The 12,056-nt window shown below is 42.4% G+C and overlaps 1 protein-coding gene across 6 annotated transcripts in view; it reads right to left on the bottom strand.

Annotated features, from left to right (window-relative positions):
* The window catches only part of LOC135366654 (protein AF-10-like), a 40,982-nt gene that overhangs the window by 17,313 nt on the left and 11,613 nt on the right, over positions 1–12,056 (bottom strand). For 4 of the 6 annotated variants that reach the window (XM_064599453.1, XM_064599454.1, XM_064599458.1 and 1 more), the window contains 3 exons: positions 9,247–9,387; positions 2,037–2,125; positions 1,345–1,401 (listed from right to left, as the gene is read on the bottom strand). In XM_064599453.1, coding sequence (XP_064455523.1) covers positions 1,345–1,401; positions 2,037–2,125; positions 9,247–9,387 — 287 coding nt within the window. Of the gene's footprint in view, positions 1–1,344; positions 1,402–2,036; positions 2,126–6,040; positions 6,071–9,246; positions 9,388–12,056 lie in introns of all 6 variants that reach the window. The other 2 variants (XM_064599456.1, XM_064599455.1) reach the window with 2 other exon arrangements.

Below are 12,056 nucleotides of genomic sequence, written 5' to 3'. Positions count from 1 at the left end.
CTATGCTGTTGAAATGTGTAATGATTGCTAGATCGCTGTAGATCCTTGTGTTTGGTTTTACTTTTTTTTTTTTTTATCGAGGCACCAAAATCAGGTGAAGAATATAAAAAAAAATCAGATACCAAGCAACTGCACTGACCATGCCGTGTGCAGTGCCCTGCAGTACCCATATCGGTGGCCGCATTTGTATTTTCGCAAGGTTTTTTAGTGGTTTTTAGCCCCCGGTGGAGATTATACAAATCAAGAGATAAAAATGAGTTTGCTATCTCTAGTTACAATACGAAAAAGGAAAAACTGCTATAAAAATAGACAAATGATTGAGGACTACACATTTTTAGTCTTCTAACACAGCACATGGTTCCTAAATGAGCCTGATCAACACTTAAAAGAAAAAAAATCCCTTGCAAGTGGGAAAAAAGCACTACGCAACAACTGCCGACATTTGTGAGCTGGCAGTAACACATAAAATACTACTATAAAAAAGTACTATCATATAGCAAGGAGAGATAAGTAACCAGTGAAGGTTTCTGACTTGATCAGGAATTTTAAGGCGTGCCTTCTTGTGAATCATTCTCCACATCCTGTGCAGGTCCTTTCATGTTCATGTTTCACATGTTTGGAATAGAATTCTGTACTACAAAACTGTGAAGGTGGTACAGGATGGCTATGTGCAGGCATGTATTGCATCGTCAATATTCCAACGTATTGCACACAATTATTTTGATAATGTTACTGCATAGTATATGTTTGATATTTGCGAATGAGTATACTTAATTTAATCAAAACAAAGCTATCACTAGGGCACACTTTGATATGCAACAGAGTTTTGCGTGTCAAATTTTTGTAGAAATCGTTAAAAAAAAACTAATTTTGAGTGGAGTGGTGCATTATAGCAAGAGGCTTCCGAGTTTATAAAAAGAAAAGGTACCTTTGCCTGGCTAATTTTAGAGTTCAATTCACACAAATACAAACTACTTCGGTGTGTGGGAAAAACATTTCCGACTGCCATCCAGGCGACTACAAATTTTTATGTCGTGCAGCCTTTATTTTAAGAATTAAATATTACTTGCAAGTTTTGCTACTTTACCACATACATGGTATTTGGCATTTGCCAAAGAGCACACCTCAGTGTGTGCAGTTGCATATGTGTTGTTCGTTGCTCCAAGGAAAAATAAAAAGAGATGCAGTATTCAGAAAACACATAGGAACATCAGAAACTTATCAATTAGTAAGTAGCTCCACACAACAACAACAACAACAACCAACAACAACAACAACGTGGGCACACAACGGTGAATGGCAGATGCAAGCAGCCTCCGCACTGTTTTCTTTTTTTCAGCCCACCTTTTTCTTCTTTTTCCTCTTCTCTTTCTTGCTGAGTGCCATCGAGTGTTGCTTCATCTGAAGTGTTATTTGCAGAACCAAAAGCAGGGTGGGTTATAGGTAAGACATCACCAAAGAAGTTTCGAAGGAAGACACAGTGCTCAATGATTACAAAAGGAGCAAAAGAAGGAGAGTGCACAATGAAACTGCATATATGTGCAGCTGAGGAGGAGAAGGAAGGCCCAGCGTTTTGTTGCGATTAATTTTTGTTGTTCTGCTACATGGGATGCTGAACAGATCATTATTTTGGTTCACGAGTTATCTAAAGAAATTATGCAGTTAAAACAAAAGTAAAAGTGTGCAAGCACTCATGTCAGAGCACATAAATTATGACAAATCCTTGCAGCTTTGGCTATGAAACTGACAGGCACCACCAAAAATTTTTTTAAATTAGCTCAAAAAAACAAAAGGTTTTACTCCTCCTTTTGGGGGCACTACACCTGTTGGTCATACATGTCGTGCTACACAGATGTAAAAGCTCGCAACACAAACACTGGGACATCCGTAAACATTAAAATCACTGCTCCGTGTTAAATGCTGGAGTGCAATATAAACTCCACAATGGCAGGATGAACGCGCACCACAAGCCATCACCATTTTCAAAGCGCTCTAGGAACACCGCTCGCAAAATAAAAGGAGAAAGATATACTCACCAGAATCAGGATCCATGTGCATGGCACGTGACGTGGAATCCATCGACTCCTGTTGCCGACTGGTCTCATCTGTACCCAGCACAAGTTCTCTGTGCACAGCCACATAAGCCACATTAATTTCTGTATACGCGTCCATATACAGTCATGTCGCTCTTATCCGCAACTCGGTTGATCGGAAGGCTTGTGTCTGCGTGGTCGGGAACGAACTTGCCAACATTTGTCTTTTTTTATCTGGAATTTGTTATCCATAGGGTTCTTCGTTTTCAGGTCTTATGATTTTTCAAATTCAGGCGGGAAAAGTCGGGTGCTATTTACACATGAGAATTTGGGCGCCATGATCTCTGATATGTCACCGGGGAATTTTTGGGTGAAACAAGAGGCATATGAAACAAGACGCAGCTGTGACACTGGGACGGGAAACAAGAATCTTTAGATTTCCGCTCGGAACCGGGGCAGTGAATGACCGCGGTATTCAAGCAAACGCTCCACAAAAAAGCTCGTCTTTGACTCCTGCAGGAGGGGATCATAAAAGGAGGACAAATAGGTCGTCACAAACAGCTCTCTTTGCCGATATTGTGATTCACTTTTCCGACGGTTTAAGTACAAGTTGATTAAGTTAAGTTTTAAGTTCTAAGTTTAAGTTTAAGTTTAAGTTTAAGTTTAAGTTTAAGTTTAAGTTTAAGTTTAAGTTTAAGTTTAAGTTTAAGTTTAAGTTTAAGTTTAAGTTTAAGTTTAAGTTTAAGTTTAAGTTTTAAGTTTTAAGTTTTAAGTTTTAAGTTTTAAGTACAAGACGGTTTAAGGACAAGTTGAAGGACTGCAAGAATTTTGGGCAGCTATAGAGTTTTACCCGAATTCTCGAAAACTTGTTCGGGGGAGAACTATCATGAGAAATCGAGTTTAACCCGAAAACGAAAAACCCTAGTTATCCATATCTGAACGTGAGGTACCGGAAACAGTGCTCCAGAGCCAGTGCTGCTATGACTCGCTTTTACGGGAACTTGTAAACGGCCTCATCCTTAGCATTCTTTCCCGGGAATGTCGCCTTCTGTGTAAGCCTTAGGTGCTAATCTCTGGTTCCTTTTTGGTGAGAGGTTAGTACACTGTGGACAGACAGTGGTGACGGCTCCCAGGACGCATAAGAGGTGCCTGATTTCTACTGGAATCAACGAGTCGATATGCAAGCATCGGCTATCCAAACCCTGCGAACGTACAAGTCCCGACAAAAGTTTACAGAACACACGAGCGGTGCATTTTCTTTTTTTTTTGCTTCCGTGTTAGCGACGCGAAGCAACCGTGGCTATGACCGGCATATAGACGTGGACAGATGGAGGAGGACACTAGGAAGGTGTGGGGAACAGGGGGGGAGTGGATTTTCTCCTCGGTGTGACACCCAACGGGCAAGCGGAAGCGGGCTTGTTCACTCGTTCAGAGGGGTGGAAGAGTGTGCTGGCAGCGACACCAATTCAAACCACCTTTCGGGCACATTCAAGCCATACCAAAACTACCACTGTGTGTCGCTCCCAGCACACTCGCTCCTTTCCGCCAGTAGGGTGTCGCACCGAGGAGAAAATACACCGCTCGCGTGTCCCGTAAACTTTTGTCGGGGACCCGTACTTTTAGCCCTCAAGCCTGGGTTGAAGAAGCACTGGGCGCTGATGTCGGAAAGCCCCCGATCCAAGATGTTCCGCAGGAAGAATATAAAAATTTCTAAATGTTCTGTAAAAATTCTAAAATAATGTGTGCTAACTATAAGACAAGGTTTCCTCTTTTTTTTCTCCCATTTTTTCTGCGCTAATAAACCGGTGTGATGAAACCGCACGCATCTGCCACTTGATTCACCCATCCGGAAATTCGATATCCGGATAGGACCGAGGTGTCAGGATAAGCAAGACATGACTGTATTTTGAACCCCTCAAACAGGCCGCGCATAAAAATACTGGAACGAAAGCAGTTGATTCAAAATGTTTGACTTGCATTGAGGATTTAATTGGGGAATTGGGGATTTAAAAAAATGTCAAAGAGGACAAGTTGCGTATGGTACTGAACATTGCAAATACTAACACAAAATGCAAAATAACTGGAATAAACTGGATACAGAAAACAAAGGTACGCAACACATTAGAGGGGCACTAAAGTGCAAAATTTTTTTCTTATGGAATGAGGGATGCCATTACCTTGACACCAACACAAAAGGAACGGGAGTCATCCGTTGCATTGTTTGCGATTTGTCAGCGCAAGAAAACGCAATGTATGCTCTGCCTCTTCCTCTCCTTCTCAAGATGGCCGACAATATGGAACGGTCTCTCTCACTGGTCTCCTCAAACGATTCGTCCAATCATCGTGGCAGATCGTTTTGAGGACACCAATCTGTGGCCTCTCCAGATTGTCGCACTTCTTGAGAAGGAGGGGGAAAGCCTAAATTGCAGTTGCTTTCACTCATACACCATGAACGACACAACCGATGAATTCCGTTCCTTTTCTTTTGGTGTCAAGGGAACCTTTCATTCCCCAAGAAGAAATTTTTGCACTGTATTGTGCGCTTGCCTTTAGGTACAACTTGTTTCGCGAGTAAAAAACCGTGGTAACTGCCAGTACAGGGGGTGTCTGCATCCAAACAGTGAAAGTAGATAGACAAGTCCTCCCATAAAGAACTATCCCTGCCATAACACAACCTCTAGACTTACAACTTCTGTATCACTTTACAGTTAACAGTCTCCCGTGAACTGGGTTTGTGTTGAGTCCGAACCTACAAAAGCTACAGGCCTATTCTTGCACGAAACATTTGACGTAGAGTGACTAAATAAGCTTCGCTTCAGGGTGGCGACACTGAGTTCCACAGGCGATGGAGGGAGAGGCCATTTTGTTTCCCGCACCATGCCAGCATCACTTAACGGCGCTATCTATCGAGCACGCTCCAAAATGTTGCTCCTGTTGCGAGCAGCTCACCAAGGTAGAAGATACCTCGACGGGGTTGAGCTCACCTCGACCTCCTACGGACGCACTCGCGGAGGATACGTAAGTAACGCCGTATGACAGCTACGCATCCCTAGCCCACAGGCTCCACAGTGAGTACTGTTATGTCAGCTCCCTCTCTGCTCCTCAACTCGGGATGGCACTGGTGTGGAGCGGAAACGAAATACGGTATACACCCCTGTCTGACGGGCGCGCTTACGGCCTTAAATGCATACAGTCGTTAAATTCTTGCCAGACAGTCAGTCAGTCATGCGGCATTTGCGACGAAACTGAGATGTAAGAGTAGCAGAGTTCCCACAAGGCAGTTTACGGCGTTCCCCTGAAACTGCCAAAGCCTCGTTACCAAACTCCGTGAACGAGATGGCGCAGGTTTCCTTCAATTCGAAACCCAATGTTTTTATGAGACATAACGTTCTGCCAACTTTTTTCGCGCTCAATGCCTCAAATTTTTAGGACGGATTTTTGGATTTTGCTTCTCATTATATACCTCGTTCGTAGTGATACCCTCGAACCACTGCCCTTCGTGTCGTCTGCATCCAAAACTGTGCGCGGACAACAAAGCGTCGAAATTGCTTCAAAACAAGCATCGTTCGCTGTTGTATTTTTCAAATTGGCTAAGTGCAAAAAAGAAAAAAGAAAAAAACATTATTTCAGAGTACTTTTAGTGAAAACAAATGTGACTTCACTACATTCCCTTCAACGTTAACAGACTGTGTTGATCGGTGTAGACACCATCGGGGAAAACACCTTCACGGATACAGTCTTCTTACAGACTCCCAGGGTTTAAGGCCGTATTTCAGCTACGGCCTTTTCTTAATGCCGTAACCTTAAAGGCCATATATATGTGCCCGTCGGACAGAGGTAACGGCTTCTTCTGCTTGCCTGTGGAACGCAGTATCGCTATCCTGAAGCAAAGCTCATTTAGTGACTATAACTTAATCAACGTAACACAGTAAGCATTCGAGGCAGCACAAGACAAACATAAATTTCACACACTAGGAAGTCCGAAGAGATAATGCAATGCAGCTCACCTATAATATGTGTGGTCGACATCGCATGTCCTACAAAAATTAACAGATACAAGACAATGAAACCAAAACTTAGGAGGAGACATCACGTTCAAAATAATATAAAGTCAGGCAATAAGGATGCAGAGAAAGTGTGACCAAGGGATGTCAGAGAGAGCAATTTCAAACCAGTATACATATCGAGTTTGTAGACTACTCAACTATACGCACAACAAACACATGCACTCAAATGAGAGCGTAGCAAGGGAGGAGAAAGTCGGAGGCACAGAGGTTGCAAAACGTGCAGTTCAAGTCAGCGTTCGTTTGTGGAAGATATTTTCACATTTCGATATGCATTTCAGCGGAAAAGTGAGTCGCAGGAACGTAAATTTGCGATGCAAGTGGTGACGCACTGTTCAGCTCCTAACACTTCAGACGTTTATTCGAGCAATTGTTTTGAATTGATCCTGTAAACTAGTGTTTGCTTATACTATAACTTGGGGTCACAGAATGAAACATGTGCTACACATTGGCATGACATTGTGTGGTCTGGATTCTACAACGTAAGAGTTTGAAACTGAAGTTTTGAATAAGGTGGTCAAGACAACATTTCTACGTTGAAGTTTTGGTTTATCAGAATGAATTTCTGGCACTGTATTGAGACTATGTACTATCGTACTTTTGATAGACTTTAATGCTCATATATTCACTATCTAACGTCAAACGCGGTAAGTCTCACACATACAAACGTCTTTGTGGGTACTAAAAGTGACAAAATTCTAGTCCATGTTCCAGTTTTTTAAAAAATGACTTTGACGTGTAAAATGCAAAGCAAAAGATGACTTTTACAGTGGGCGCACTCATGAACGTACATATCTTCAAATAAGGCAACGAAAAATTTTATAAACACAACTGCTGCTGCATGTAGATATATTGATCGGTGTAGATGTCATCGGGAAAACACCTTCACGGACACCGTCTTGCAGCCTTCCAAGGTCTAAAGCCATATTTCAGCTACGGCCTTTTCTTAATGCACAATTAAATGTATTCACTGTATGGCAGATTTACCATTACACTGCAGTACAAAATTACGGATGACATACTTCTATCACCTATCAGATAATGTTGTAATCGTGATAAAATAAGGACTAACTCCTATAATTCTAGTCACCTTCGTCGATGCAACATCGTTGATGCAAGTGTTCAACAGAAGTTGCGGCTGTTGAACGACTGAGATAAGCGAAGCCATGCAAGGAAGGCAAGATATTTGACGCATGCACAAAACAAATCTTAAAAAACAAGAGCATATGTGATGCTTGCATGCATATCCTCCTTAACAAAAAAAAAAAAAAAACTTGATTGATAATGTTGCTACGAAATGACCTCACACCTCCTGCATGTATATAAATGCACATAACATTCCCCCAATAAGTACAGGGGTGGTTTAACTATGTGCACATATTCCTCACGAAGGTCAAACCTGAATGCAGAGTGCTCATGTTAAAGCATAATTCATTAACTACAAGGGAGATACAAAAGCTAAGCAAGAGCATCAAAGTGCTGTTATATAATCTCTGCACAACATGCACCACTGCTATGTGCATAGACAACATCAGTGTCCATTAATAACTGAACAGAAAAGTGGAGCACATGCACATAATTCTTTCCAGCACTCCATAAATTATGGACTGCTGGAAAAAATTATGCACGTGTGCTCCACTTTAGACTTAGATTATGGACCATAATTAGACCCTGAAGTTTTCGGGTTTTATATTTTTCCAAATTCGGGGGGTAGAAATCGGGTCAATAAATTGATGTAGAAAATTCATGCAAATTTGGGCAGAAAAATTACCATCAGACTAAGTTCGGGGAGAAATCGGGCATTATTGTTGAACAAACGTTCACTGTACCGTTTATCCAGAGTGCCAGAAGTAAGGGGCAGTCGCATATTTTGTGAGAAACTAGTATGTCGATGCCTTGAGGTGCCTAGCCTAGGTGCAGTTTTGCAGGTAGAAATCGGGCTTAAGCCTAGATAGGTGAACCTCAATTCGGGGTGCAAATTCGGGGAAAAATTGCGTTTAACCCTAAAACATCAGGGTATAACCATAACCTAAGCCTACCCTCATCACGTAACTAGGAGATGAAGTCCCTTTGCGGCATGGGCGAAGTTACCAAGTTATCGCACATAGAATTATGTAAATGAAATGCGTATGAAACTACTGCAGCCCTCTTAGGTACCGAGGGGTCCACTCTAATTCCGTAAATTTACAAAGTTGATCATAACTAGGTGTGTGTAACTATTCAACTTTCCGAACGCTTTATTTGCTCTTGTGGACACGAGAATTCTGTGCCTCCTGGAGCTCGTCTGCAGGAAACTAAAAGAGGCGATGGCGAGTGGAAATTCTGACGCGGTCCACTACAGCCCGGACAGTATCAAGGTACATTGAAAGTAAAACAGCTTGCCTGCAGTTTCATGAATTATGCCATGGACTTCCTATTGTAATTGCGTTCTCTCTTAGTAAAATAAGCACGTATATGTACCTATATTAGTGCAATAGTAATGCGAGGACCCCGTATGATATGGTTGCTATAAAATGGGAAAAGCTGGCACCCATTGGCACGTAGAACAAATTGCACCAGGAATGATAGACTGAGGTAACCAGATAAGATGAATAATAGTTCAGCTGGTTCAATGCTTCCAAACATGATATATGTATATATATATATATGTGTGTGTGTATATATATATATACACACATACACATATATACACATATACAGGGTGTTTGCTCTAACGTGTCCAGAAATAATCTAAAGCGAGTGATAAAGAAGAGCAAGTGGTACTTTTCTGCTACTTGAGTAAGAAACAGGTACTAGTAGCACCTGTTTCTTAGTCAAGTAGCTGAAAAGTAGCGTTTGTTTCTCTTTTATAACTCGCTTTAAATAAAATTTCTGGACACGTAAGAGCAAACACCATGTATATAATATATATATATACACATGACACTATCAAGGAGGCTCGTCCAGGCTTGCTGGCACTGCGACCTGTTATCTGCTTTCTCCGCGGATGCATTCCCCCTCCATACCTTTGGCACTACTTCACCGTTTTTTCAACTTCTTTTTTCCACTATACATCCCTCTCAGCACATCCACGTTCCAAATATTTGACCAGCGAAGCCAAACGAAGGGGGCACTTGTCAAGAAACCCTCAAAGCACCCCCCTGACTTACGGAGGGGGTTCCGTTCCTCCTCCTGCAGGGGGTGGCGGCTGTGATGGAGACAGCACCGGTGGAGCCGAAGACTTCTTGCGCACCCTGGCCCGTTTGCTCTTGGCCTCCGCCCCCTCCCCCGGAGCAGACGTCCCTTTGACCCTGGTGCACACATACAACCACCCTTTCACACCAGACGCCTTCAACATTCTCCAATCACACATTCAGTCAGCACTTGCAAGCATCGGCCACTTTGCTTTCTACGAGACACTGGTTTGATTAGATTACTCGAGACTCGGCCGTGTAGTGAAGGAAGTGTGTCAGAGCTGATATTAGAAAGCATAAGGTGAATGTTCTTAGTGTTGCTCCTTGCTTGACTGCACTTATACTTAGGGCCTGACTTTTTCGGGTTTTTGTTTTTGGCCAAATTCGGGGGGTAAATATCGGGTGATATTTTTCATTAGAAAATTCGGGTGTATTCGGGTTAAATCCCGTTACGGCATATTCTGTCGTCAGGAATTCGGGTGTATTCGGGTGGTTTTTACTTTTTGTTTAATAAAAATTTGTCTTAACATGGAACTAATGTGTAGCAATGTTATCAAACTTTATTTTAATGCACGCTTACGAGTGTGCCGGATGTTTTCGGGTAGATTCGGGTTGAACCCGAATTTTACAGATTTCGTTCGGGGGGGGGGGGGGGGTAAATATCGGGCGGATACGGGTTTAACCCTAAAAAGTCAGGCCCTACTTATACTGTTCATGTCAAAGGCATGTTTGCGTGTAATACATAAAAATTGTGTTGCTTTTTGATACTACAGAATATAGGGCTAGATTTTTTCTGGTTTTATTTTTCGGCAAAATCGGGGGGTAAATATCGGGTTATATTTCGCTTCAACAATTCGGGTGTAATCGGGTTGAACTGAACCTCATTAACCCAATTCTGGTTGAATCAGGTGTAATTCTTCGGTTTGCTCAGCATAATACACACGGCACACCAATAGACACAGAGTCCATGCATGTAAGAGGTAGCAGGGTCTCTGTTTTGACAGTTTGTATAAGTATATTTATGCATTTACAACACAGTTTCCCAAGTTGTGTGTTAGTTGTGATGACTTTAAATCACAGTGGGCCAGCAGTTTTTGGGGAAATATGGGGTTAAACCCCGTTTTTGCTGATTTGAATTGGCGGGTAAATATTCGGCGTAATCGGGTTTAACCCTAAAAAGTCAGGTCCTAAATATAATGGAAAATACACAGTGCAACGTAAGCTTCACCTCTGAATTAGCTGCTGTCAAGTCAGGCAATGGAAGCGAAACCATGATAAATTCGAAACTCAAAGTAAGGTGAAAGCCCGACAACACAATTTCCGGGAGATACAATATAATTTCCAGGACTGCACAGCGTCCCTTCTTCTGTGCACTATATAGGACCACTTATCATTTTTTTTCTTCTTATCTCGACTGATACAGCTCACAAGACATGACTCAATGGACTACGAGTAGGGCCCCTGGTCTTCTGCTGCGGCAAATTCGAAATCCCGCGGCACCGACTAGTAAATTCCACTACTTCCCGCGGCAAGGAGTCAACGACTGCTTGAAACAGGAAGCACTTTATTTGCCTGGATAATATGGGAACTAAAAATATTTTATAAACTTACAGCACTGTTGCGACTGAGAATTGTGAGCGACATGATACCTTGTGTTCTCCTCTGACAGCGAATGCCGTCTGTCGCTTACAATCATTTTATACCTGCTGAAAGGTCGTTCAGCATCTACAGAGCTTATTGGAATTGACAAATACTTGATCGCAACAGATGCTAAATTCCGAGCAAGCACCCTCGTTCCGTTCCAAAACTCAGTCATATGTTGTAGGGTCACGTGCACTTTTTGAACAGTTGAGAGCGTGCTTTTATCTGACGCTCTTTTGCCTGAACGTGCAATCCCAAACAGCACAACATGTTGGCCCAATACTGGACCAACAATGGCAATATCGGCCCAATATTGGACCAATGTTGGGCCGGCATCACTAATATTGGCTCAATAACGGCAATAGCGGTGAAGCCGATATTGCCATTCGACCAATAATGGCAATATCTGCCCAATATTGGCCCAATCTTGGACCAATATTGGGCCGGTATCACCAATATTGGTCCAATATTGGGCCAAGGTGTTCTCTTGAGACGCTGCACGTCATAGTAACCATTTGCGTCCTTCGACCCAATCAGATTTCCGAACTTCTGTGCGAAACGCTGCGAAATTTCAAGCAAAATGTGGGACTCCGCGAACTTCCATGCCAAACGAAGGATTCTGCAATGAATTCCAGATTCCGAAAAATTTTGCGGAAAACCTGGGGCCCTAACTATGGGTCTTGAAGTAGAACGTTTATGGAACCTGACGAGACAGGTACATTGTCAACCACACTGTGATAATTCTATTAAGAGCTGTTCCGAAATGGCTCGTCATGGATATGACATTTTGCAATGTGCATCACATGTGGGACACTGCACTGACAGGCTATCTCTTCAAGTTGCTGCATGACAGTGAGGCAACATGAGCAGAAGACGTGCTTATTGCGAATATGAAACTATATGGGAGCAGCAATGTCGAAAAGAGAACTCATGATGGCAAATGAAGCCATGCGATGACTGGCCTTGCAAGCCTTGCACAAAATGCTAGCGTAAATTGACCGTACCATCAATATTCAGCCAAATTTCTGTATGTGCCTCAATGAATATTCAAAAAGAATCAGAAAGCAAAATTCTCTTGAAACTGCTTCGAATCTTGGGAGCTTGTACAGGAAATCTCAGGCGACGTAGTACTTTAGTGACGCAAT

Source organism: Ornithodoros turicata, chromosome 8 (genome assembly GCF_037126465.1).
Source record: "Ornithodoros turicata isolate Travis chromosome 8, ASM3712646v1, whole genome shotgun sequence".
NCBI classification, from domain to species: Eukaryota; Metazoa; Arthropoda; class Arachnida; order Ixodida; family Argasidae; genus Ornithodoros; species Ornithodoros turicata.
Note: the sequence above shows the minus strand (reverse complement) of the source record. Positions and strands in the feature narration are given on the sequence as shown.